General features: G+C 28.4%; 1 protein-coding gene across 2 annotated transcripts in view; it reads left to right on the top strand.

Moving 5' to 3' along the window:
* Positions 1 to 25,981, top strand: part of LOC136079940 (microtubule-associated proteins 1A/1B light chain 3A-like) — a 43,534-nt gene that overhangs the window by 4,507 nt on the left and 13,046 nt on the right. Inside the window, exons 2-3 of one of the 2 annotated variants that reach the window (XM_065796607.1) lie at positions 15,618 to 15,673; positions 22,519 to 22,625. In XM_065796607.1, coding sequence (XP_065652679.1) covers positions 15,618 to 15,673; positions 22,519 to 22,625 — 163 coding nt within the window. Of the gene's footprint in view, positions 1 to 15,617; positions 15,686 to 22,518; positions 22,626 to 25,981 lie in introns of both variants that reach the window. The other variant, XM_065796606.1, reaches the window with a different exon arrangement.

Raw genomic sequence — 25,981 nt, 5'->3', positions numbered from 1 at the left:
TTCCACTAATGGTATAATATGGAGTTGGAAAACTCCATATTATACCATTAGTGGTAGAATTTTTGCAGGAGGGGTGACATTAGTAAAAAATAAGGCCTTCCGTTTGTCGGCGTGCGAGTCTCAATTATCGACCGAAGGCCTTCGGTTGCGGGTATGCAGGTCATTATTCCATTTTAGAAGGCCTACAATGGAAGGACTCGCATAATGTATTTAGGGCATTAGAATTTTAAGACCGGCGTTTTATTTAAATAATTCAAAGCAAAATAAAATATGGCTTTTAAAAGGAAAGCTGAATAGTCTGATAAAGCAGTACAATTAGAATCAAAGAAATACGTTAAGCTGGATCAATATGGTAACAATATACAATGCTTGCTATGCAATGTTGGAATCAAAGTCAGAAAGGGGAGATCTTTTACTACACATGAGTACAATCAACATTGTAAATCCATTTCACACGAGCTATGTGTTCGTAAAGAAAATGAAACCGGGCATTCCCAAACGAATATACATCAGTTCTTTCCAGTTGTTTTTCCCAAAGATTCGAAATTAGAAATTGCGGCTAATTCTGAAATTGATTTTAGTATTATTTCTGAAGCTAAAATAAAATTAACTAAACCATGCGACGGTGTATTTAATAAGAGAAGAGAACTTGTAATCCTTTTTAACTCATATGGCATTATGGATAGTATGATAACTGATAATTCAAAATTTGTTAAAATAGATGATAAAATTTATATTCATAGTATTCGATGTACTAGAAATCACATCAAAAAATGTGATCACTGCATTAATTTATGTAGAAATCGATCATTCACTAGCCGATTAGAAGCAATGCAGATAATAAGAGATGTTTTAGAAATTATAGAATCGTCTGAAATTCGTGATGCAGACTTAGAAGCTCTTAAAAAATTTGTAAAAAGCTGTAAACTTAATCATGCACGGTGTAATGAAAAACGAAAATTGTTAGCTGCAAAGGTCAGTTTAAAAATTGAAGGTATTACTTCATTATTAAATCTGAAAAAAGAACTTTTGGCAATTGGAATTACTGTTTCAGAAACCAATCAAATTTCAGGATATGATTCTCTACTACATGCAATGCAGTCTTGTCTAATTTCAAAAGCAAGTGGTAAAACGAATAAAAAATTTCAAATTGTGATGTTAGATTTTTTTTTAATGCTTCGAACATTTGGTAAATGTGTTTATAGATTTGTTGCTGCAAATCTCCCTAGCGTTTCCTTGAGACATATACAACGCGTCACTACAAAAACATCAAATAGTTTTATTCTTGATGTTTCTGTAGATGGCCTTAACAAAAGATTAGATAACATTTATGACATAATGCCTGGAACCAATAAACTAATTGTGTCTGTATCTATGGATGCTACCAAAGTAATACCAGCCCTTCTAACTTGTGTAAAGTTTAATTGTATTGTCGGAAAGGTTGCACCAAATCATATACTGACAATAAATGATGAAACACTTAGTGGTATTGACAGTGCAATAGATCTAGCAACAGAAGTTAAAGCAGTTGTTATAATGATTCACAACTGTCCTGAAGGAATGACACCAATGAAGCTTCTATGTATTCATCCCCAAAGTACAAGTGAAAGTAATCATAAATTCAATAATCACATTTATGATGTTTTAATAAGACATCCAAATTTTGATGTTGTTTCATATTGCACAGATGGTGTATCATATGAAAGTAAATGGATAACAAAGACTTTATTATCATTTCTGGATGAAAAAACAAATGAAGTTGCTTTTATAGATGATAATCATGTTGCAAAAGCCATAAGAAACCAAATTTTGTCTGGGACTGAATTAAAAATAATTGGATTGTATCTGATTCAACCTGGAATATTTGCACATGCAAGTTTAAATATATCTAAAGATTTATATGAAGTTAAAGACTTTGCATCTGATGCTTTAGTGTTGGGAATTTGTGACCCTAAATTAATAAAAAAGATTATAGAAGCAGATTTTAACAGTCATGCAATTTCAAAGCAATCACAGTACATACTTTCTTTAACATTAGTATTTCTCAGACTTTTTCTTATTTCAACAAATGCTGACGATATTGATTTCCAATTAAGAATTGCCTTTAAATGGTGCACAATGATTTGGTTTTTATCAATTCAAGGTATTCACTTTACAACTTTAAAGAACATTGTTACAAATATAATAGGTTCAATCTTTTTGTACCCACAGGAGCGAATTAAACGCCCTAGATATTGTACTGAAGAACCTTGTGAGCATTATTTTGGCTGTACTAGGCAATTTGAAAGAGAGTTCACAATTCGTGGTTTTATTCAGTATGATGATCGAATAAATCAATTTTTTTCATCTGCTTTTAGATCAGCATTAAACACTGGAGGAAATTCATCAAAAGGTTATGCCAGTACTTTAACTGGCTTTGTTGCATCTGTAACTGCAATGCAAGAAAAACAAAAAACAAAGAAAAAAGAAGTTATCCCTGCATTGAATTTATCACCTAATCAAGAAAAGGTTTCACTTGACCTTTTTTTCACCAATCATTTGCTAGTAAACTATCAAAAATAGTTTTTCCAACAATAAATGAGTTTTCAGATAAAATGAGGGTTTTGCTTAATACATGCAGAATTGAAAAAACTTTGACTAAAAAATTTAGTTCTCTTTCAGATTTAAAGAACTTCTATATTTCCTTTATAGAGAATAAAAGTAGTCTGATAAAAGTAAACAGTAATCCCAACTTGGATAAAGAAATAATTGCTGATAATGGCTATGACACTGATTTTCAAGAAAAATTAATAGAAATAATTAATAATAGTTTACAGGAAGCAATTTTAGAAGTTGAAGTGATTTATAGTGAGCCAGAGATAAACCATGTTGATGAGGTGTTGGTTGAGAGTAACCAAAGCAACATTTATTTTCAGAAAATGTTCACTCAAATATCACTTAAGGACATTTGTGAAGAAGGGTTGGCATCTATTTCTGAGCAAGTTCATGTGTCGTTGAATAATCACCAAAAATCTAAATCATTATTACAACGTTGGTATAAACCAAATTTAAAAGATAAGTCTAGCATAGAAAAATTTAATGTAAAAATAGGGAGTCTTTTTCAAGCTGAATTGACAACATGGGTTGTCATGAGTATTTTTCGGAAAGCATACAACAAATGGAGACTAACAGAAAATTGTAAAGTTCCTGTTGATAAAAAGGGCTTAGTTTTGATACATTGTACTTTAGCTGAACATGGAACCTTAAACGGTAGCTATATACTCCCATATCAAAATGCCGAACAAGAAGAGATAAATAAAAATAAAAAAATGTATTTTATGAAAGTTGATTGCCATGATATAACTAAATGGCTTGCTGCTGATTAAATTGTTTAAAGCCTTTTGAAGTTTCTTTTTGATTTATTTTTAAACTCGTTTTGGTACTCCATTAATAATTTTGCATTACTTTTTGTATATATTTATTTCATAACTATATAGCAAAGATATATATATATATATATTTTTTAGAATGATAAGTAAAAAGATGAAGTTCTTAACTTCACTTATATATATCACACACTCACACACACACACACACACACACACACACACACACACACACACACACACACACACACACACAAATATATATATATATATATATATATATATATATATATATATATATATATATATATATATATATATATATATATATATATATATATATATATATATATATATATATATATATGTATATATATATATATATGTATATATATATATATATATATATATATATATATATATATATATATATATATATATATATATATATATATATATATATATATATATATATATATATAAATATATACATATATAGTAATATACAATAGGGTGACTCTTATAATAAGATTTTTGAAAAATATCTAAATATGTAGAATATAATAATGGAATACTGATTTTAATTTTTTTTAAATAAAAAATATTTTTAGCTCAAGACCCTTAAAATATATAGATAGACCCTTAAAATATATAGATAGACGCTTAAAAATATGACGGGCCCCTAAAACTTTGAATAAAAAAGAAGTTCTTCTAAAGTAGGTCAACCTGGTACTCAAAAGAAGCGAAATTATATAAAAACTATATAAAAATAATTATATTTTTAATACATATAATATATAATTACTTCCCTTTATTCTAAGTGCAAAATCAGTTTGAAGCTGATATTAGTTTTGGGTTTTATTTATACTACAATTTTCACAATGAAAAAAAACTCAAGAGCTAATAAGGTTTGTTTTGCAGTCCTTAAGAGTTTTACTATACCGTTAGCAAGCTCATTATTGGTGACAAAAAAGGTCAAGTGAAACCTTTTCTTGATTAGGTGATAAATTCAATGCAGGGATAACTTCTTTTTTCTTTGTTTTTTGTTTTTCTTGCATTGCAATTACAGATGCAACAAAGCCAGTTAAAGTACTGGCATAACCTTTTGATGAATTTCCTCCAGTGTTTAATTCATTGGCCACCAACTCATTTAAGGCATTATTATAGAACAATACAACTCCTAATTCAATTTAAGTCAACAAATTTAACACGAATCTATAAAAAAGGTGACAAATGTGGAGCCTAATAATGGGGAACCTAATTGAGTATGAGCTCAATTTCAAATTGTATTTTGTGACAACAAAGTTGTTTTCTGAGAATATTGTAGGGTATTTATGACTGACTTTACTAAAATAAGATTCAAATTTTTTGGCGACATTCCTAGCTTAGTGTAAATTGAGTTTATAAATGTACTAATACTAGTAATAATAAATAAATAAAAATATAAACTAAGGGGTCGGCACCGCTGCTGCTCCTAAATTGCGTGGCTCTTCGGGCTGCCCAAATTATATATTTCATTTCAAGACTTTAAATCATTAAAACATTACAACTCTATACTTACGTCTTATTATAAGATTTTGTAAAATATTTAAAAAATGGCTCTCTACTTAAATTAGGTTGCCGACCCCTGGTTTGACTTATCGTTACGTCAGTTACAAAAGTTTGAAGTTTCAAAACCTATAACAGAATATTTAGTATTCTTCTAGCATTATCTCCCAGAACGAAAGTTATCACAAAATATCTCCAACAACAAAAACTCACCAAAATAAAAACAACAATAAAACCTATAGTCCTATAACTTTAAAGTTATTGTATGCAACATAATATAACAATATAATTGTTAACACTAAAAAAGCCTTTAATTTATTTCAACTTTAAAAAACCTTATAACTTTAAACTATAATAACTTATATGATAAAAATAAAAACAATGCCCTCAAGTATACTTGCAAATCCAATTTTAGTTATGGCAGGTTAACAAAAAGGTTATTAAGAATGAAACTTTTTTTATAATTTTGGTCTCTTATAAAATTATTTAAAATTTAATATTAATTTCCAGAATAACAAGCTTCTTATTAAAGATTTCGCATTATTTAATTTAGTAAATACACGGAGAATTGCCGCACGCCCAAATATTTTCATTGCGCCTCTAGACCTACTTTGCGGTCGTGCGGGTCTTTCAAAAAACTGCGAAGGTCTTCCGTTTTTGCTATGCCGTCGTGCGGGTCTAAGTGTAAGCTCAGAAGGCCTTCAGAGACCTTCACGCATATAGATGTCACCCCTCCTATTTTTGCCCAACAATTCTATTGATTAGTGGTAGAATTTTTGTCCAACAATTCTAATTGATATTATGTCATCTTAATCATCTAGTTGCTTGATAGACAATTTAAATTGATTTTAAGTTTTGTTGAAAACACTCTTGCTGAAACTTTTCTTTTTCGCTTTTATTAATTTTTTGGCATTTGCATAATTTTACAGGGGTAAATAAGAGATTTGTTGAGGTAGAGAATGGAATCAGGAGAAAAAGAATTGAGAGCACAATAAAGAAAAGCAACCTTAGCAGGTACTAACTTTGCAATTGATTGTATATAATGTTTCGATGAGAGGCCAGTAGTGAATGATAAACCAAGAAGACAAATAGAAAAGGAATCAGTGAGACGGTTGCCATTCATTAATATAGAAATGTTGGCATTATTGCAATAGTTATTTGCAGTAAATAACTGCGTTTTGTTGAAGCTAAAATTCAATATATTTTTACAAATACTTGTGGTCTTTAAAGTAACTTCCCATCAGTTGTGGTCTTTAAAGTAACTTCTCATCAACTTACCTCTTGTAAAAATCATCTGACTTGCTTGCTTTTTGTGAGACAAATTTGAATTAGTCTCGCAACAGCTTCTTGGGTGTAAACTTACACATTAATTCATCTATTTGTCAAGAAATTAGGGTTGAATACTCTTACCATTCTTTTATGTACTTCTGTTTTTTATCATTCTTTTTCTCAAGACTGTTTTTTTTAGATGTAATTTCCAATCAAATGCCCTTTCTCTTTTTCTTTAATGCTCATCATACTGAATAGCTTGTCTCTAACATCACTAAACCTAGTGGCACTAAAGGTTATAACTTTTGTTTTTCAATGTTTTACTCAGTTAGTTAACTTTGTGACTCATTTTCCAGACAACCCTAATCACTTACCTTGATTAGTGACTTGGAAAACTAAGTCTTATCATTTCATGCTATAATCATTATTTTATAGAAAAATCATATGTATGATCTTTTGCAAATTGAAAATAGGGATGAGATCCCAATGACATTTGATTTACCAGGAAACTATACTGAGTTTTATAAACACAAGTGCTTCCTTCACTCTTGTGTGATTACCTTTCTTGTAGGCGTATCATTTATTGTGGTATATGTTGTGTATAATGATGCTGTTTGTGATAACTCTCCATTGAATGGCATTGTGTGCTTTATTGATTGATCTTAGTAGTGGTTTTATAGGTCTTGTTATGAGATTTTGTTGTGAAACGGAAAAGCTTAATGCAAGTAAATGTAACTTTACTCAATAATCGTATTTACATCTGTAAAAAAAAAAATGTCAGTTGTACATTTTAAAGTACCTCATTGTAATTTAATTTGAAGCCACGTTAAAGTTCATTGAAAGTTTTTATCTTTATAAAATATCTTTAAATCAAAAAATATTGTTATAAAAAAAATTATCACTGAAATTTAAATGTTTGAAAAAAATAAAATTTCCCTTTTTAAAAAAACTTATATTTACACTATTTATTTCTTAAAACATTTATAACATTATTGTCTTATGTTTGCTTTCTCACAATATAATTGTGTGTTTTTTTTATATGGGGGCAATTATTTAAGGGTGAATTTCGTTCAATAATAATGGTGAATTAACGGTAAAAAAAAAACAAAAAAACTATCAACAATTCTTTTAAATATTTTGTGTTTAACAAAATCTTCGCATACTACTCATAAACTAGTTAGTTTAATCGACATTAATTCTAAGATCAATCTAAAAACTTATTGGCAATGAAAAAACTTTTGTTAAAAAGCAATTTTTAAACTAAAATAATCTTTCATAAGTTTGTTACATAAAGTTTCTAGCTATGCATTACAGTTATAAGCATTAAACACTTTTGTATATTAGCATGTGCACTTTCATAAAGATGTAAACAATTTATTGACTTGAAACTATAAATAATAGATAATATTAAATGAATAAATAAATTTATTAATTAATAAACAAAAATTTAACTAAATAAACAAAATAGTTGAATGTAAAATTAAAATAGTTGAATGTTAAGTAACTAAAATTAAATTTTTAAACATAATTCGAAATTTTAAAAAGTTGAAAAGAAAATTGTAACCTCGGAACATTTTGATTTTTCAATAAAGTTTAAATTAAAGTTAATAAAATAAATTTAATAAATTTAATTTAAATATAATAAAATAAATTTAAATTTAAAATTTTTAAAATGGAAATTGGAAAAAATAATCATTTCGCTATTTGTCTTTTTTTATCTTAAAAAAATATTATTTTACAATTGCGGTGAAAATATTTTTTGCTACAATTAATAATTCTAATGTTTAATAACCCTTTAATAATTGTAATAAACCTAATGATTTTTGTATAAATTTATTTAAAGACTGTTTAAATAATCTAGTTGAAAAAAGTTTTGGCGAAAGTAAATGACTTAAGGCATAGTTGAAATCACCATTTCTTATGTAAAATTCAAATAGTGTAACTAGTCTTAACAAGGCCTGTCTTAATAATTCTATATCTATTGCTCTTTCACCGTCGCCCATTATTACACAATCTAGTACATTTGTTTGTTTTCCATCCTTAATTTGAAACGTCAGTTGGGACACACACTGGTGGAGGTTTTTGTTTATTTGTTTAGTGCTGTTTATTTGTTTATTTGTTAAGTGATGACCTGTAAAAACACTCCAAAAGTATGTGTTTCCTCAGAAGTATCCTTAGTCTCAGTTTGGTACTATTCCATACCTGTTCAATAAACAACTGTCAACAAATTTAAACAATTGTCAATGAGTGAAGGGTAAAAATGTTTAATCTAACATATTTCAGTGTTACCCACTTGTCAAAGTAACTCAGCATTATCTTATGCTTGAATACTAGACATGATGTCAGTAACTGGATTGGGTCATACTGTGGTTGTTATGCATTTGTGATTTCTTGACTTGCTCCAGCTGTTGCAGATGTAGCATTTACATTTGATTGCGATCGATTGGCTGCCTATTTAAGCCAATGTCAATGCTGTTCTTACAGCTGATACTTTAATCATACCTACTGCTTTATTTCAGATGATGTGTAAAGTTAAAAATGTCAGTACTATTTTTATTATTAAGTTGACATGTCACTCTTATTTTGCTTTATTAGATGTAATGATGATTTAACAGCAAGTGATTAAAAGCTGACTTTGCCATAATTCCAAGAGAACTCACCTATGCTCCAGCCACTGGATGTCTTTATTAACAAACCCTTTAAAGATGGGCTTCAGAAGTAGTGGACTGAGTAGATGAGTTCAGGTTCAGCAACTCAAACCAATGGTGGCAATTTACAGAAACGTTACATTACATTTGTTGCTGCTTGGGTTAATCAATCCCAGAATCTATGATAAAAAAAATTTATTTCTGAAATGTGGCAGTAATGCTATTGATGAATTTGAAGATGATTCTTTGTTGCTAGGTAATGCAGGTTATCTTGACAATGAAGACAGAGAGCAATGAACTCTTTGAATAATACTCAGATATATTGTTTTTGTTGTTGATATTTTTTACAATATTTTGAAAATTTTTTTTATTTTTTTACTTTGACATTAAACATGGGTTTTTACCCTATATCATTTCTTTCTAATTGCAGTATCAAATTTATCCTCAAGTGTCAACACTCTTATTTATTTCCAGTTACTTATAGGGTACACAAGGTTCTATTCTTGGTCCCTTGTCTCATTAATGATCTTCCTGACAATCTTACATCTAAAGTTGCTCTATTCGCTGACAACTCAACCTCATACTCCTGTCTTGTTACTTTTCATTCAATCAAGTCTCATTCTTTTACTGTAAGTGCTCTAAAAATTCTTATTTATCTAGTTTTTATCCTTGAACATCAGTTCTTTGAAATTCGCTCCCTTCTTCTTGTTTTCCTGATTCATTTAGTTCCTAATCTTTCAAGGTGTCTGTTAATCCTTATCTTGCTTTATAAACTTCATCTTTTCTCTTCCAGTAACTTTCAACTCTATTAGTGGTTGGTTGTAGGGGTGTATTAGAATTCTGTTCTGGTCAAAAATCCGGCCGGAATTTTTGATTTTTAGTTCATTCCGGTTCTGGCCGGAATTACAATAAATCAGGCCAGAATGCTAGAATTTATTTTTTACCTTTACTTTTAATGATATCTGACACAGGCTGTGTAAATTAAATCAAAAAAATATTTTCCTTCAGGGCAATGAAGAGCTGTAGGTAATCCTCAGTAAAAAAATACCAAATTAAATCTATCTATAAAAAAATCCAAATAAACAAAATGTAATTTTATTTGCAATGGTGTAAGTGTTTCTGGAAATTTAGGATAATTGTGGTGCAAAAATCAGAGTTCCTCTTCAGTTTTTCTTTCATTAAAAGCAATAACTGCCTTTGAAAATAGTCTCTCTGAATAGACAGAAGAAGCAAAAAAAGACATTACAATAGACAGAAGGGCAACTAAAGGTTTTCTTGCTATTCAGCATATATGAGGATAGTAATCCTTATTGTTTCTCTAGAATTTTAATACTGCTTCTTTATTTTCTAATTTACCTATTCTTTTCCCACATCTTTTTTTTTTTTTAATATCTTTTTCTTTGCTTTTTTCAATTAGGTTTACTTTCTATTTCTTCTTCTGGTTCAGCAAATTAGAAAACTTTTTGTGATTTTTAAATTTGATGCATATAAAGCTGATGTAAATGGCTGAAAATGTTGGCAAGAAATTAGCACTATCGGAGGATGATCCATTTCATATTAATCTCTTTTTGTGATTTCATAGAATTCTTTATCTTGGAAAAAAGCTAACTTTTAGCCAAATGTTTTGCTCATCAGGTAAAAGATACAGATTATATCTTAGATCAACAGCTGTAGGCAAATCATGTACTTTACTATTTAGTACATTAAATTGACTTTTTAATGGAACATTACTCATGAGACTTTTTCCAGTAGACTTTTTAGAATCTTCTTTATTGATTGGGTTTTAGAGTCATATTCATGGCTTGCAGGAAAAATATGTAATGCACACATATGGCTAATTACTGATGACAACATTGATTTTGATTTACTGACTATCAGTAATCATAAAAAATGGTTGTAAAAGTCCCAATACATTTTCAATTCCCATTCACTTGAACTTGATATTAAATTTAATAAATAAGGGTGGTCCCCATCCAAGATGGAAGCACCCATCCAAGATGGAAGCACATTTTGTGACACTACTTTGACCTCAAGAAAAGCCACGGTGCTGAGGTGCAAGCTTTCACTTTAATCTTGAAGATCAAAAGTAACATAAATATAATTCTTGATCTGGCTGGAATTTTATTGACAATTCCGGCAAATCCGGTTCCAGCTGGAATTCAAAATTTCCATTGCAGTACACCCCTAGTTGCTTCCAGCCTTGTTGAAAGTGAAGATGTTTAAAAAAAAAAAAGAAAGTCTTTTCTTTGATTGCTTAGAACAAGCAGCTGATCTTAAATCTGATATCTCTTCTGTAACTGCTTAGGGTTTGCAGTGCCTTATGAATTTTAGCTTTAACAAAACTCAGTTATTTACTGCAAACAACTACCACAATATTGTTGCGGACACAGAAAAATCTGGTCAATTTTAAATTGGGATATCTCTAAAACCATAAACTCTTTTTATTTCAATATTTTTTATATTAAATTTATTTACATCAATTAGGGTTTCAACTTTAATTTTAAGGGGTTTGCAGATTTTTTCTTTTTTCACCTTATTGGTGGCATTAATCCACTTTTTTTGGAAGTCCTTTTTAGTTTTTGTTACTCCATCTGTCATACAAAGAACTCCTTTAACTATTGGCAAAAATCTTCAATCTTGCGCTCTTCAGGACAATTTAGTGGATTCACATCTTTAGAAACAATTTTCGCATTATTATCTTTGCACCACTGTAGAACTTTTTTTGTAACATTTAAAAGCAGCAAGATCTGGCCAAAAGAGACATCGGTATTTGTGTTTTCTCATAAATGGCAAAAGTCTTTTTTGGGGGCATTCTTTGCTGTATAGATCGGCAGTCAAGGTCTTTTTAATGACAAAACAAGAGGAGTGCATACCACAGCTACAAATTGCTTACCACACAAGAAACTTGAATGCAAATTTTTCTCGTCAAATATATTTAAATTGATCATCAACAGGTTTTTCTGTGTTCTCATAGTAAAAGTTGATAGGAAAATTCGCCTTGCAATATGTTTCGTCGTCTTCTATTACACACAAACTTTTATCTGCATTATTTTAACTTTTTTGCATGTCGAATCCCTTTAATTTCACCATTTAAGCTTCTCTAAGGTGTATTTTTCATATAAAATGCCTTAATTCCAGCATTTTTAAGTACTTTTTTGATATAAGAATGTGAAGACTTGAAATTTTATTGCTAGATCTCACTGTGACTGGTTCGGATTTTTTGCTATTGAACTAATAATCGACTTTACCTTTTTGGATTTATAGAAAGTTTTCTTTCTTCCACTTCCAAGTTTTTCTTCCAAGTTTTTCTTTGAGTAGTCTTAAACTTATTTATAATATCTATGACTGTAGATTTTGGGACTTTGGTACGTTTAGCAATTATGCAATTTGAAGTCAATGTATTTTTGGAAAAAAAAATTAATGATTTTTTTACACACCTCAATTTGTTTCCAAAACATTTTACAAATCATTGATTTGTAAACAAAAGTTTATCCACACAAATAAAGATAAGAAAGTTTAATTAAAAAAATAAAAGAAATAAAAAGCATTTGTGGTTTTAGAGGTCTCAATTTAAAGTTGACCGGATTTTTCCGTGTCCACCAGATAATTTACCACAATATTTCTATATTATTAAATGGCAACCCACTAACAAAATCCTCTTTCTTACATCTTCTAAGAATATACTTACCTCTCATGGAAATCATAGATACAATAGATTGCAAAATTCTGCTAAGGTTGCTTCTTTTTATTGTACTTGCCGTTATCTTACTCCTGAATCCATTCTCTACCTCTACAAATCTTTTATTTGTTCCTGTATGGAATATTGTTGTCATATTTTGTTCTTCTAATGATGCTTTTTATACTCTTACATACTCATATACACTCTTTATGCTCTTTCTCATCTAGTCAAAGTCCAAAAATGCATTGTAAACTTAACTCCAATGATCGTAAAGTTGCATCTCTTTCTCTTTTTTTCAAATACCATCATAGTTGCTGCTCAAAGGATTTATCATCTCTAGTTCCATCAACCAAAACACATTCTTATTTAATTAGTCATTCAGCAAAGTTACATTCTTTTACTGTATCTGTTCTTGCATACTCTTTTATTTGTTTAGTTTTTATTCCCCAAACTTTAATGTTTTGAACTCTCTCCTATATTCATATTTTCCTGACTTATGCAACCTTCAACTTTTGAAGTCTTTTGAAAACTTTTTTCTTGCTCTTTAACTCTGTTCTTTATTTTCTAGTGACTCCCAACTTAAAAATCCTTGCTTGCAGCCATATTGAAAGTGAGTCAGCACAAAAACAACAACAACAAAATTTATATGCATACTTAAAAACATATACTTAGACACCAAAACAAGCAATCATATTTTTGTTTCCAAATAAAATGAATTAATTCAAAATTAAAGCAAATGCTTATATAAATACACTAAAGTATATATATCTCTATATATCTCTATATATATGTATATATATATACATATATATGTGAATATATATATATATACATATATAAATATATATTTATCTTTATACTTATATATATATATATATATATATATATATATATATATATATATATATATATATATATATATATATATATATATATACACAGCGGTGGCCAAAAATTAAAGACCACCCATTTTTTAGTTGGTTTCTTAATCTTTAAATTAAAATTAAGAAGATTCTAATTGACATATTAAATTTTTTTTTTTAATATCTTGTTAATTAAAACATACGGATTAAAGTGGTATAATTTTTTTAATGTAATTCTAATTAAATAGCGTTTAACTTATTAAAAAACTGATGAGTACTTATAAATCTTCTTTAAATAAATTGGACAAAATTTAAAGACCACTTTCAAATCTTTAATTTGCACTTATTAAAAATAATAATCCATTAATTTTTTTAACTGTCTTAATTGCTTATTACATTGGCTATAAAATAAAATGTCGAAACCTGAGTTTCGATATCAAATAAACATTTATTTTTTGAATTGCAATAAGGATATAAAAATATTGCAAAAATGCGTGCAAAGATCAAAGAAAAAGACAGGTACGCGGCTCTTGTATTAAAAGAAGAAGGCTATAGCATCAGAAAAATAGCAGAAAAGCTCGGAAGGTCTCACTCTTGCATTATTAACATAATTCAACGATACAAAGAGACCCGGTCAATTAATGATCGTCATAGGACTGGACGTAATAAAATTTCAAATGACTGTGATGTTCGCTCATTAGTGAGATTAATGAAAGAAAACAGACAAGCATCATCTACAGACTTGTCTACGAAATGGAAACTGTCAAATGGTCTGAAAGCAAGCCCTAGAACTGTGCGAAGGGTCCTCCACAATTTAAATTATTTATGGCGTGCTGCTGCAAAAAAACCATGCTTAAATAAAAAACAAAAATTTGCCAGGAAAGAGTGGTGCAAACTACATAAAAATTGGTCAACAGATCAGTGGAACCGTGTGGTCTTTAGTGATGAAATGAACGTTGAGGTAGACAACAGAAAAGGTTGCGTAATGTTGCGTAGACTTCCAAGCGAACGGTTCGATGAATTATGCATTTTGAAACAAACAAAACAAGGCAGTGGTTCAATAGGCCTTTGGGCCTGTATGAGTGCCTGTGGAGTTAGCGTTTTTCATTTATTTATGGTAGACTCAACAAAGAAAGGTACATCGAAATTTTGCAAAAATCCCTTATTCCTAGAATTGATTTATGGCAGTTGCAAGATGGATTTATTTTCCAGCAAGATAATGCGTCGTGTCATAAAGCGCATGTTGTTAGCGATTTGTTCAATTCTAATAAAATTCAAGTGCTTCCATGGCCTGCCAATAGTCCAGACTTGAATCCAATAGAGAATTTATGGTCGTGGCTTGATCGCAAGCTTGGTAAAGAACAACTTTACAATTTGGAAGATTTGATCTTCCAAATTGTAAAGTTGTTCTTTACCAAACTTGTAATTCAAAATGATGAGAGATCTTCTATCTCTCATCATTTGAAAAATGTGCCTGATGAAGTAATCAAAACTTTAATGAATTCAATGCCAGAATTAGTACAAGAGTGCTTGAAAACAAATGGAGGAACAACACGTTTCTAAATTATTTTTTTATTGCTTTTTGAAATATTTTTGAAACTGGTCTTAAAACTTTGTCCAATTTTTTTTCCCATTTATATTTTTTACTAGTCAGTTTTTTAATTTTTTAACATTATTTTGTAAAAAAATTATAAATTCTTTTATAATAAATATAAAATACAATAAAAATTCTTTCTAAAAATATTTTTTTTTTTTTGATACCCTTTTCCAAAATAAAATTATACTAAGGTTAAAAATAAATTTTGAAATAAATGAGTGGTCTTTAATTTTTGGCCACCGCTGTATATGTATATATATATATATATATATATATATATATATATATATATATATATATATATATATATATATATATATATATATATATATATATATATATATATATATATATATAGCATGAAACTGTGAGTTATGTTTCAAATTATTTTATTATTATTTTAATAAAATATATTACATATATATATATATATATATATAGAGAGAGAGAGAGAGAGAGAGAGAGAGAGAGAGAGAGAGAGAGAGAGAGAGAGAGAGAGAGAGAGAGAGAGAGAGAGAGAGAGAGAGAGAGAAAGAGAAAGAAAAAGAAAGAGGAAGAAAGAAAGAGAGAGAAAAAAAGATAGAGAGAGAGCGTTAAATGTATAGATGTATAAATGTATTTATTTTTTAATTCTATTTTTACTTTTAGACCAGAGAAAGCGAGAATCCGAATCAATTTCTGCAAAGTATCCTGATAAAGTTCCTGTAATTATATATGTATATATTCACATAAATATATATATATATATATATATATATATATATATATATATATATATATATATATATATATATATATATATATATATATATATATATATAGACACACACACACACACACAATCTTTAAAGCATTAGATACCACATATTTTTTTATTTATTACTTCTTGATTAAAAGTTCTATTATATTAAACCTACTATTAAAATAATAATTTTTCCATTCAAATGGTTTTTAAGTTAATGTTTTCATTTGTTTAATTTTTTTGTTCAAATTGTTTTGAAATAAAAAGTGAGAAAAAAATTTGGTTTAATTAATTGAATTATATTATGTTAACTTTAAGTATATGCCTAAATTATTTTTGTGGTTAAGCGTCTTTTAACAGAAGTAAAATAATTTTTTATTATTTTTTAATTTAATTTTTGGTTTAATATTTGCAATAATCACTGGATAGTTTTTGCAATAGATAGTTTCTACTTTAAAAACTATTTTCAAGAATCAAAAAAACTTCTTTAGCTTAAAAAAAATTAACTATTTAAAATGTTTACTAAAATTTAAATAAAATTTTATTCCTCACTTGCACTATCTTCTAAATCTGATATTGTCACTGTAGCTAGATATACGTTTAACTTTAAGGAATGAGCCTTGCTATGCCATTGGGAATTACAGATGTTGCTGCAATTAAAGTTATAATAATTGAATGTTAAAATTCTTTTTAATACGGTAGTGGTAAAGCACTCGCTTCATAAAGGAAAGGTTCCGAGTTCAATCCCCACCACGTCCCTGGTAGTACCCCGCTCAACTTGTTTCTCCGCGCAGCGGTCTTGTTTGTCAAAGTTCGTGTTTCGGAGTTAAAGAGTTGAGAGAGAGTTATAACCACTATTAAGTAGCCTCCTCATCTGTAGTGGCCTTCTCAGCCTTGAGGAGGAGAAAAACAATAAAATAAAAAAATACAATAAAATTTTTCCTTTTTTTTTTTAATTTCAAATTTCAATCGCAAAATTATTTGAATGAGAGAATTTTAGAAGACTAAAATTCTTTTGTTCAAATAGATTTCTTTTAAAAAAATTCCTAAAAACAACTATTGTGTAATTATAGAAAATGTTTAGTGTTGATATCGCTTTAAATAGAATGAAAACATAAAAAACTGGTATCACATTTTTCATATTCTATTTGAGATTTCTTGTTAAAGTAGTTTTTAGGTAGAAGATTATATTATGTGTTAACAACATATAATATATAAATAGAAATATTTGTATGGTTAGCTTTTACGAGCCTTTGAGTATATTAAAGTAAATTTAATAGTTGAGTTACTCAACTATTAAATTTACTGGTTGTTTTGAACTATTAAACTTAAATGGTTGTTTTGATTTAGTTTATAGGTAAATTTACTGTGATGTACTTCATCCATTTAGTAAGTCAAACTAAATATAGCTTTAAAATAATATTGGCTTAATAAGATTTAAAGTAATTTAAATTCAAAAGCACTTTACATTGAATGAAAATCTCTGCGCGACAGTACCAATCATAGTTCTATTCAAAAGATAAGTTAAGCGTGAGATACTTTATGACCCCTAATATATAAACTCAGAAAAAAACATTACATTTGAGAATGGCCATAAAAATATGCTATATTAGAAAAGAAACAAAAATAAACAAACAAACAAATAAAAAACAAATAACGAATATATTTTTTTAAGAAAAAACTAATTGCAAAGGTGTGAGATGCAATCGTAATATGCTTAATTCAAGCTCTGATATATATATATATATATATATATATATATATATATATATATATATATATATATATATATACATATATATATATATATATATATATATATATATATATATATATATATATATATATATATATATATATATATACACACATATATATATATATATATATATATATATATATATATATATATATATATATATATATATATATATATATATATATTAGGGGTATTCAAAAAAAGTGAATTTTCAAATCTAAAAAACCATACTCCCTTAATTTGGGGCAAATGTATAAAAAATGAGCCTCGCAAAGTTTGAGCGCTGTCCGATCACTTTTTTCCCCCACTCAAGTTAAAAATTTAGGGGAAAATTGACCGAAAAGTGGTAATTTTCGGTCAATTTTCCCCTAAGGCTTTCCCACAAGGCTTATAAATATATATATATATATTTATAAGCCTTGTGTGTATTAACATATACACACAAGGCCTCTCTAACTATTCCCAAGACATACCAGAGGGAGCAACCAACTTCATTTTGCCAGAAAGAATGAACAGTTGTTGGTTGTGACCTCAGCAATGTTGTTTATCTATATTGAAAAAAACACTATTTATCTATATTGAAAAATCAAAATGAGCAAGAATAAATAAAATTATAAATTTATATTCAAGTTTTATAACAGAAAAAAAATTTACAAATCTAATAATAATCAAGTTTAACTCTTTATCTTTTTTTGCATCACACCAAGTCCATCATTAAACTTAATCTTTGAAATTGTACCGGATTTTTGTTCTTGTGATCTGAATATAGATCGAACTTTGTCCACAGTTAGCAATCTGTTGTGTTTTTCAGTTTCATCAGAATATCTATGAATATACTGCCCCATCATACCTATTGACCGTTCTGAATGGTCATTTACAAAAATCAAAGTTTCAGCATTTTTTTGAAAACTTTTGAAGCATGACTGAGTATGCCAATAGTTTGGTGGAAGTGAGAGCCAGTCTTGAACTCGTTGCTTATCAAACCCAATCATGTCAAAAATCAGGTAAGAAAAGACATCAACCAAGGCAGACAAGGATGGTGGTTTTTTCCCAATTTTTGTATTCATTTTATAAATTTCCTTGATATCTTGCTTTACTTTATTCTCAGGCTTATAATAGTCAGAGCTAGGCATATCAAATGACAGAATTGCTGATGCAGTTTTTGCCTTCTCCTCTGATGCTAACTCATCATCTAGCAAAGCTAAAGGTATCATTGTTGAATCCAAATACCAACAGTGTTTATACTGAGACTCTAATACAGCATCGACAGCTATTGGGTTTGTACATACCTTCTTGTACAGATGCATTTGATGTATGGCTGTAATGTCAAGAAAAGGAGCTTTGATGACATCCTCAGATTGTAGATACCATTTTGCATAAAAGCAAACAATAAATTCTGTAATAAGCTTAATTTCAATTTTCAGTTTATCATTTTCCTGAACAAACGTAAGTTGATTGGATAAAAGCCGAAGCTTTAGATAATAAATTGCTTTTCCTAAAAATCTTGCATGATGAATAGCACCAGTTTTTCTTACTTTATATGTTATAGGGGATAAGTACGTGATAACTAATTCTGCAAGCTCACTTCTATCATCTCTTATAATACCTGGTTTACTAACGTATGCTTTGCAAAATGTTAATGACTTCATAGTTGCCTTTTCTAAAAAACTGCTTTTAACCTTATTCCAATCAAACCGTAACAGTAGAACTGAATTATAGTTAAAATTAGGTTCTTCAAAAATATTTTTAAGCTTTTTGAAAAGAGGATTATCAGGTCCACTAGTTTCTTCATTGGTCACTAATTTCCAAAAGTGAAGCATTCTTAATTCAGTCACATGATGCCTACATGCTATTTGGAGGAGATACTTATCCAGTTCTTGAGATATTTTGGAAACTGATCCTTTATTCGTCCCAGTGTTGGATGATGTTGTATCAAAGCATATTCCTCTAGTTTTTGATGTAAGTTGATACTCCTTAATTAAGTTCATTACACCTAAGAACTGATCTTCACCAGTGGATGACGCTAGTGGAGGTACTCCAAGTAGGTAAGTCTGTCCATTAATGTTAACTAAAACAGCCATTCTATCCCTCTTTAACATTTTTCCTTTGTTTAGGTCAAACAAAGGTCTTCTTATCAAAATGAATTATACATGGATATGGAGATGCGTCTATGGCTGCTTTAACATCTTCTTTTTTCATTTTTGCCATATTTTCATTTTCTTTTTTCATTTTTCTATATGCGGTAGACTGACTGCTTTTAACTTCTTTAAGATCAACACCTGATTGATATAGAATTGCATTTGTTACCTTCTGTAAAACATTTGGTGATATATCACAGGCTGTAGCAGTAAGTGAAATATTACTAGCAAAAACATCTTTTGGAATTTTTGCAATTACTGTGTCTGTGTTTTCAGAGACTTCTATATGATACCAATCACCTGGCTCGAAATCAGATTCAATTGAAGAATCATCGCTTAGAATTATGTCTATAAGTTCAACATTGGGTACATCATCTCTCAAAATCTTAGGCTGTAAACGATTTTTCTTCCTGATGCTTTCTTTTGCCTAATTAACAGAAAAAATGTAGTTTTAGTTTTTAATTTTAAAATTAGTGGAAAAAAGAATTAACAGAGCTTGAGAAAGAGCTAAAGTAATTAATTAAAAGTATTGAATACCTTTTTTCTATATTTAATATCCTCTGAACCAATAGCAAACTTTCTTTCATTTTCCTGATCTTCAAGAAATTTTAGATCTTCAATCTTGTCTTTTAGTGATCTTTTTTTATCTTTACTGATTGTGTCTTTGAGATTAGAATTACCAGCCCAAAAAAGTTTTTTTATTTCAATCTCAAACTCGTGACTTATGCAGTTTTGATGTGTTAACTGATTTAAGTTTAGTTTTTTAACTAAACTTAAATCAGTTAACACATCAAATCCAGCTTTAATCCAGGGTCTCTTGATTTTAGACAAAATACATTCACAACAACTCTCCGAACATCTAGAAAAATTTTTTTTAGGGACACAAGCAATAATACTTGATATTGATACAGATCGACATTGTTGGTTATATATTAAATGTTGAAGTATATCCAAGCCTGTTGGAAGTTGTATATCTAAATAGAAAAATTTATATTTTATAAATAAAATAAATTTTTTAGCAACTAATGACTCATTATAATTCCAATACTAATAAAAATGTTTATACCTGATATAGCTGGTTTTGCCTCTTTTATAATAAAAAGTTCCTTTTTCATTGACCTAAGTTGTGCTTCACTCATTTTTAATGTTTATTGTATGTACTAATCTGTATTTAATTGAAAAACTCAAAGTTTTAAACTATCAGAATTTACACGAAAATATATGTATATAACATTAGGCATAACAGAAAATATATTTTAAAAAATACCAATTTTCATGATTTTCAATATCACCAAACATAGATTTTTGAGAAGGAAAAAACCATATATTTTTAAACAAAAATATAGGCCTATATATATATAGCAGAAAAAAAAAATTTGAAAAAAAAAAAAATTGCCCCTCCCTCAAGACGCCCGAAAACAACCACTTTTCGGTCAATTTCCCCCTAAATTATTAGCTTGAAGGGGGGTCAAAAGTGAACGGACAGCGCTCAAACTTTGTGAGGCTCATTTTTTATATATTTGCCCCAAATTTAGGGGGTATGGTTTTTTAGATTTGAAGATTCACTTTTTTTGAATACCTCTAAAATATATATATATATATATACAGTGGTGGCCAAAAGTATGGAAACTTTTCAAAAATGTTTTTTATTTATTTATAAAAAATGCAACACTTACTACATATTATGCATATGTTTATTGAAGACGTAATACAACTTTTTAATAAAATAAAACATTTTTTTTTATTAACATATACAAAAAAAAATTAAATTTTTAAATTAGGCCTGGTCATAAGTATGGAAACTTATGACCAGGACCAAAAAATGTTAAAAATAACAAAAAAAAAACAGAAAAATTTAATATCTAGTTGCATATCCTTTTGAGTCTATTACCATAGAACATCTTTATGGCATAGATTTCACCAGGTTGGCACAAGTGTCAGTAGGTATTTTTTCCCATTCTGCTTGTAAAAATTCAAAAAGTTTATCGTAATTTGAAATATTATGCTTCCGAATTCTGCGGTCTAACACATCCCAAAGATGTTCAATAGGGTTTAAGTCGGGACTTTGAGATTGCCATTCCATACAAGGTACCCTGTGAGTATTTAACCACTCTTTAATTAATTTTGATGAGTGCTTCGGGTCGTTATCTTGTTGGAATAACGACCCCAGAGCCATTTTTTCTGAAGCATATGGTAACATTATATTATTTAATGTCTTTATACTTAAATCGGTCCATAATACCATCAATTTTCACTAATGGACCAGTGCCAGATAAAGAAAAATATCCCCATACCATAACACTGCCACCTCCATGCTTGACTGTAGGTTTTTGGTATTTGGGATCAAATCTTTTACCTTTGGGGTGCCTCGCATATTTTCTTCCATCACTTCCAAACAACTGAAATTGAGCACTCTTTTACAACTATGAGTTTTGTTTTATTATTATGATACAAAACAGCCTTTAATATCAATATATATATATATATATATAATATATATATATATATATATATATATATATATATATATATATATATATATATATATATATGTATATATATATATATATATATATATATATATATAATTATTTTATTTTTACCAAAAAATGAAAACTTAGTGTTTTTATTTAAAATTCATGAAAAAAGTTTTAAAACTTTATAATTTTTTTTTAATAATAGATGCCTGCCTAAATCAAACCCTCAGTCAATGTAGTAGCACTCCTACTTATTTTTCGGTTGATGTAGTAGCACTCTGTACATGTTCTAGCTATTTGTTAGTCAATGTAACTGCACTCCTCACATGTTCTACCTATTTATCAGTTTATTTGTATATAAAGGTTTCTTTAGGAAATTGTAGCACAATTAAACATTCAACAGAAATGAAAGCAATTAAATATATTTTTTTAGTTGATCATTGAAAGATATAAATCAGAGAAAGCGTTACCAGTTCTTGAAAAAATGAAATATCTTGTTCCTTCTGATATGACAGTTGGTATGCTCTCCAATGTGATTCGGTATTTTGTCATGCTTTTTTTTTTTAATTGAACATAAACATTAAATATTAACTCAACACAGGTATACCATTACAGGGTATTAACCAGCCTGATGGCACCGCGTATAACGCGGAATTCCCAATTTTTTTAAATCTCCCAAAAGTTCAAAAAATCATTGAAAAAAACTACCTTTAATCTTGTTATTAACAGACTTAAATTTTAAGTGTTACACAAGAAACGTAGAAATACTTAGTACACAAAATGAAGAAAATAATTTAGTTGATCGAAAACAATTCTTTACAAAAGATAAAGTGTAGCAAGTCATTCAATTCAAAGTCATTCAAAAAGCGTGGCAAGTCATTCATTCAAAAATAAAATAAAAACTTTATTTTTTAATTGACGTCAATTGTTCTTTAGTTTTTATATTTCTCTTGTTACATAATTTTTTTATACAAGTTTTTTATTTTAGACTTTTTATTTGCAATAAAAAAAGGTTTAAAAAACAGTTTTCGCTATTAAAAAGGATACTAGAGGAAGGTTAAAATTGTTAAAAGTTCTGTTTTAAAAATTTAAATTTTACACTTATAATTAAAAAGTAAATGAATAAGAAAGAATTCTATATTTACAGCCATACAGGGTTGTTGTAAATAATCATTTAAGCTTTTTTGAAAAATATAATTCAGTTTCTTTTTTTCATATTAAATATTACTTAAAATAATATTTATTTAAGTTATTATTATTTTAAAGCGAGTTACAAAATTAAAGTAGATCAAAGTATCACATTGTTAATCATTTATTTGCAAATGATAAAATATCATACTTGTTTTCTTGCTACCATAGAAAAGACACGATATAAATATGAAAAAGATTTCGAAGATTGCTTAGAAAGAAACATTTTTTTACTCACCAGCCAACAGCTAATAAATTCCCAATATTATGGTAACACTGTATAAATTTATTCCTGGTTAACACTCTGCATTATATTATACTTTTCTATTAAAGTGTCATTATTTAAATGCAGCTGCAAGAGTGATTAAAATTATTATGTTTAGAATGTGGATAATACTATAAGTTAGATATTATTATTAGTTAGATGCTTTTAGTGTAATTGAGAAAGTTATTGTTTATAAATTTTAGTAAACAATAGTTTGTATTATGCTAAAGCAGATAAATAATGACTTCTTGACTCCACTTATGGGTTTATGGTTTTGGTTATAGGTGTAAATATTTCTAGTAGCTAACTCTGTAGTAGCTCATAGAGAGGATTGTATTATCTGCTGTAAAATATTAAAGTAATAACAGTGTCATTTTGAAAATAGAAAGTGTCTCTGCCAACAATATCTTGAGCATTGTATATATATAGCATAAAATTCAAATAGAACTAAAAGTAAATATACATCTTTTAAAGTATTATATGATTTAGCATATAATTACACTCCTTTTTAAGGCTAAGCTTCAGGTACTATAGTAACTACCTGCAGTTGTTATTTCTAATCATAATCACGTTTTTTTTTATCTTATTCACAAGAACAACTCTCCAAAGAATAAATCTCTTTCTAAAGTGTTTTCCAGGAATCATTACTCTTCAAACTATTTAACAAGTGCTTGACTCAATTTTGTTTCCTTACTTTCTGAAAAAAAAAAAGGCATATATGGTTCCAATTTTTAGAAGCTTTAAAGTTCATTTAGACTCCTTTAAATATCTCCCAATCTTCTTACTGTTAATAATGGCTATCAACAGTAAGATGATTGGGAGATATTTAAAGGGGTCTGAATGAATTTTAAAGCTTCTAAGTGGTAAAGCTTCTAAGTGGTGAAGCTTCTAAGTGGTGAGGCTTCTAAGTGGTGAGGCTTCTAAGTGCTGGTGCAGAGGTTGTTGCTCTTGAGATATAGAAGGCTTTCTATAAAATTTGTACTTTTAGTCTTCTCCATAAGCTTGCTTCATTTGGTATATCTGGGAATGTTTGTAAAATTATTGAATGATTCCTTTCTAGCTGAATTGATGGACAACTTTAATACTTAGTTATTTACTGCAAACAACTAGCGCAGTACCCTGGTAATTAATGGTGAGACTTCTTCTTTACGTCTTCTTGGATTATTGTTTACTACTGATCTTTCATGTAAACCATATATAGAATCAATTGCTAAATTAACATCTGCTAAGGTTGCTTCTCTTTATTGTGCTCGCCATTTTCTCTCTCCTGATTTCATTCTCTACCTCTACAAATCTTTTATTTGTCTCTATGGAATACTGTTGTCATTTTTCGGCTGGTTCTTCTAATGATGTTATTTTTCTTCTAGACAAGTAGTAAGTGACTGTGGTTGATATTTGACCGGGATGTATAAATATCAAAATATATTTGATATTTATACATCCTAAAGTATATTTTTTTAATTCAAAATTCATGCTATATTTGTATATATATTGCATATATAAACATCATTATGATCAACATGATTATCATAATCATCTTTATTATCATCATCATTATCATATTCATCATCATCAACAGCATAAAAGAGGAAGGCTAAAGCCTGATGGTGATAATGATGATGATGGCAATGACGATGATGATGATTATCATCATCAGGGTTTAGCCTTCCTCTTTTATGCTGTTTCTCTAATATAAACAATCTAGAGCATTTTTTATTCTTAACTAAAGCTCACTCATATAATATGTAAGGCACTCTCTTCAAGTTTTCTTACTTCTACCACTACCATTTTCTACTGAAGATGCTACCTCTCTACATGCTGATACCTAAATTACTTTATTCTTTTCTAACAAACATTGTTTGATACAATGTTTCTAACCTCTCTAAATTATGCCTCCTTTTCTTGTCTTGCTAGAGTCACATCACACATCCATCTGATCATCTTCTCGTTCAGCAAATACTACACCATGTAAATACTAAAATTTATATAATGATGAAAAAATATTGTATGCCAGCATCTAAATAAATAGCAATTGTATGCCAGCATCTAAATATTATAAAATAGCATTGTATGCCAGCATCTAAATAAATAGCAAACATACGGGCAATTCCATTTTTAACTTATGTTACATGCGCAACAACTTTTTGCCCATTTAAACTGTAAATTAAACTTTTAGCTATTTTGTATGAAATCTGTTAGTCTAAAGAACAAAAGAATAAAAATTTTTGAGTCTGGCCAAAAGAGTCTAAAGAACAAAATAAGCTAAAAATTTTTGAGTCTGGCCAAAAGAGATTATTACTGAAAATGTCACTTAACTTACGTTACACGGAAAACAAGGTAAAAAAATTACTTCAACTTTTAGGTCAAAGCGGTTTGTATTAGAAACTTTCACAAGATGTTGAGAATTCTATACCAATTAAAAAATGTATAAAAATTTATCTGG

Source organism: Hydra vulgaris, chromosome 05 (genome assembly GCF_038396675.1).
Source record: "Hydra vulgaris chromosome 05, alternate assembly HydraT2T_AEP".
Classification (NCBI taxonomy): domain Eukaryota; kingdom Metazoa; phylum Cnidaria; class Hydrozoa; order Anthoathecata; family Hydridae; genus Hydra; species Hydra vulgaris.
Note: the sequence above shows the minus strand (reverse complement) of the source record. Positions and strands in the feature narration are given on the sequence as shown.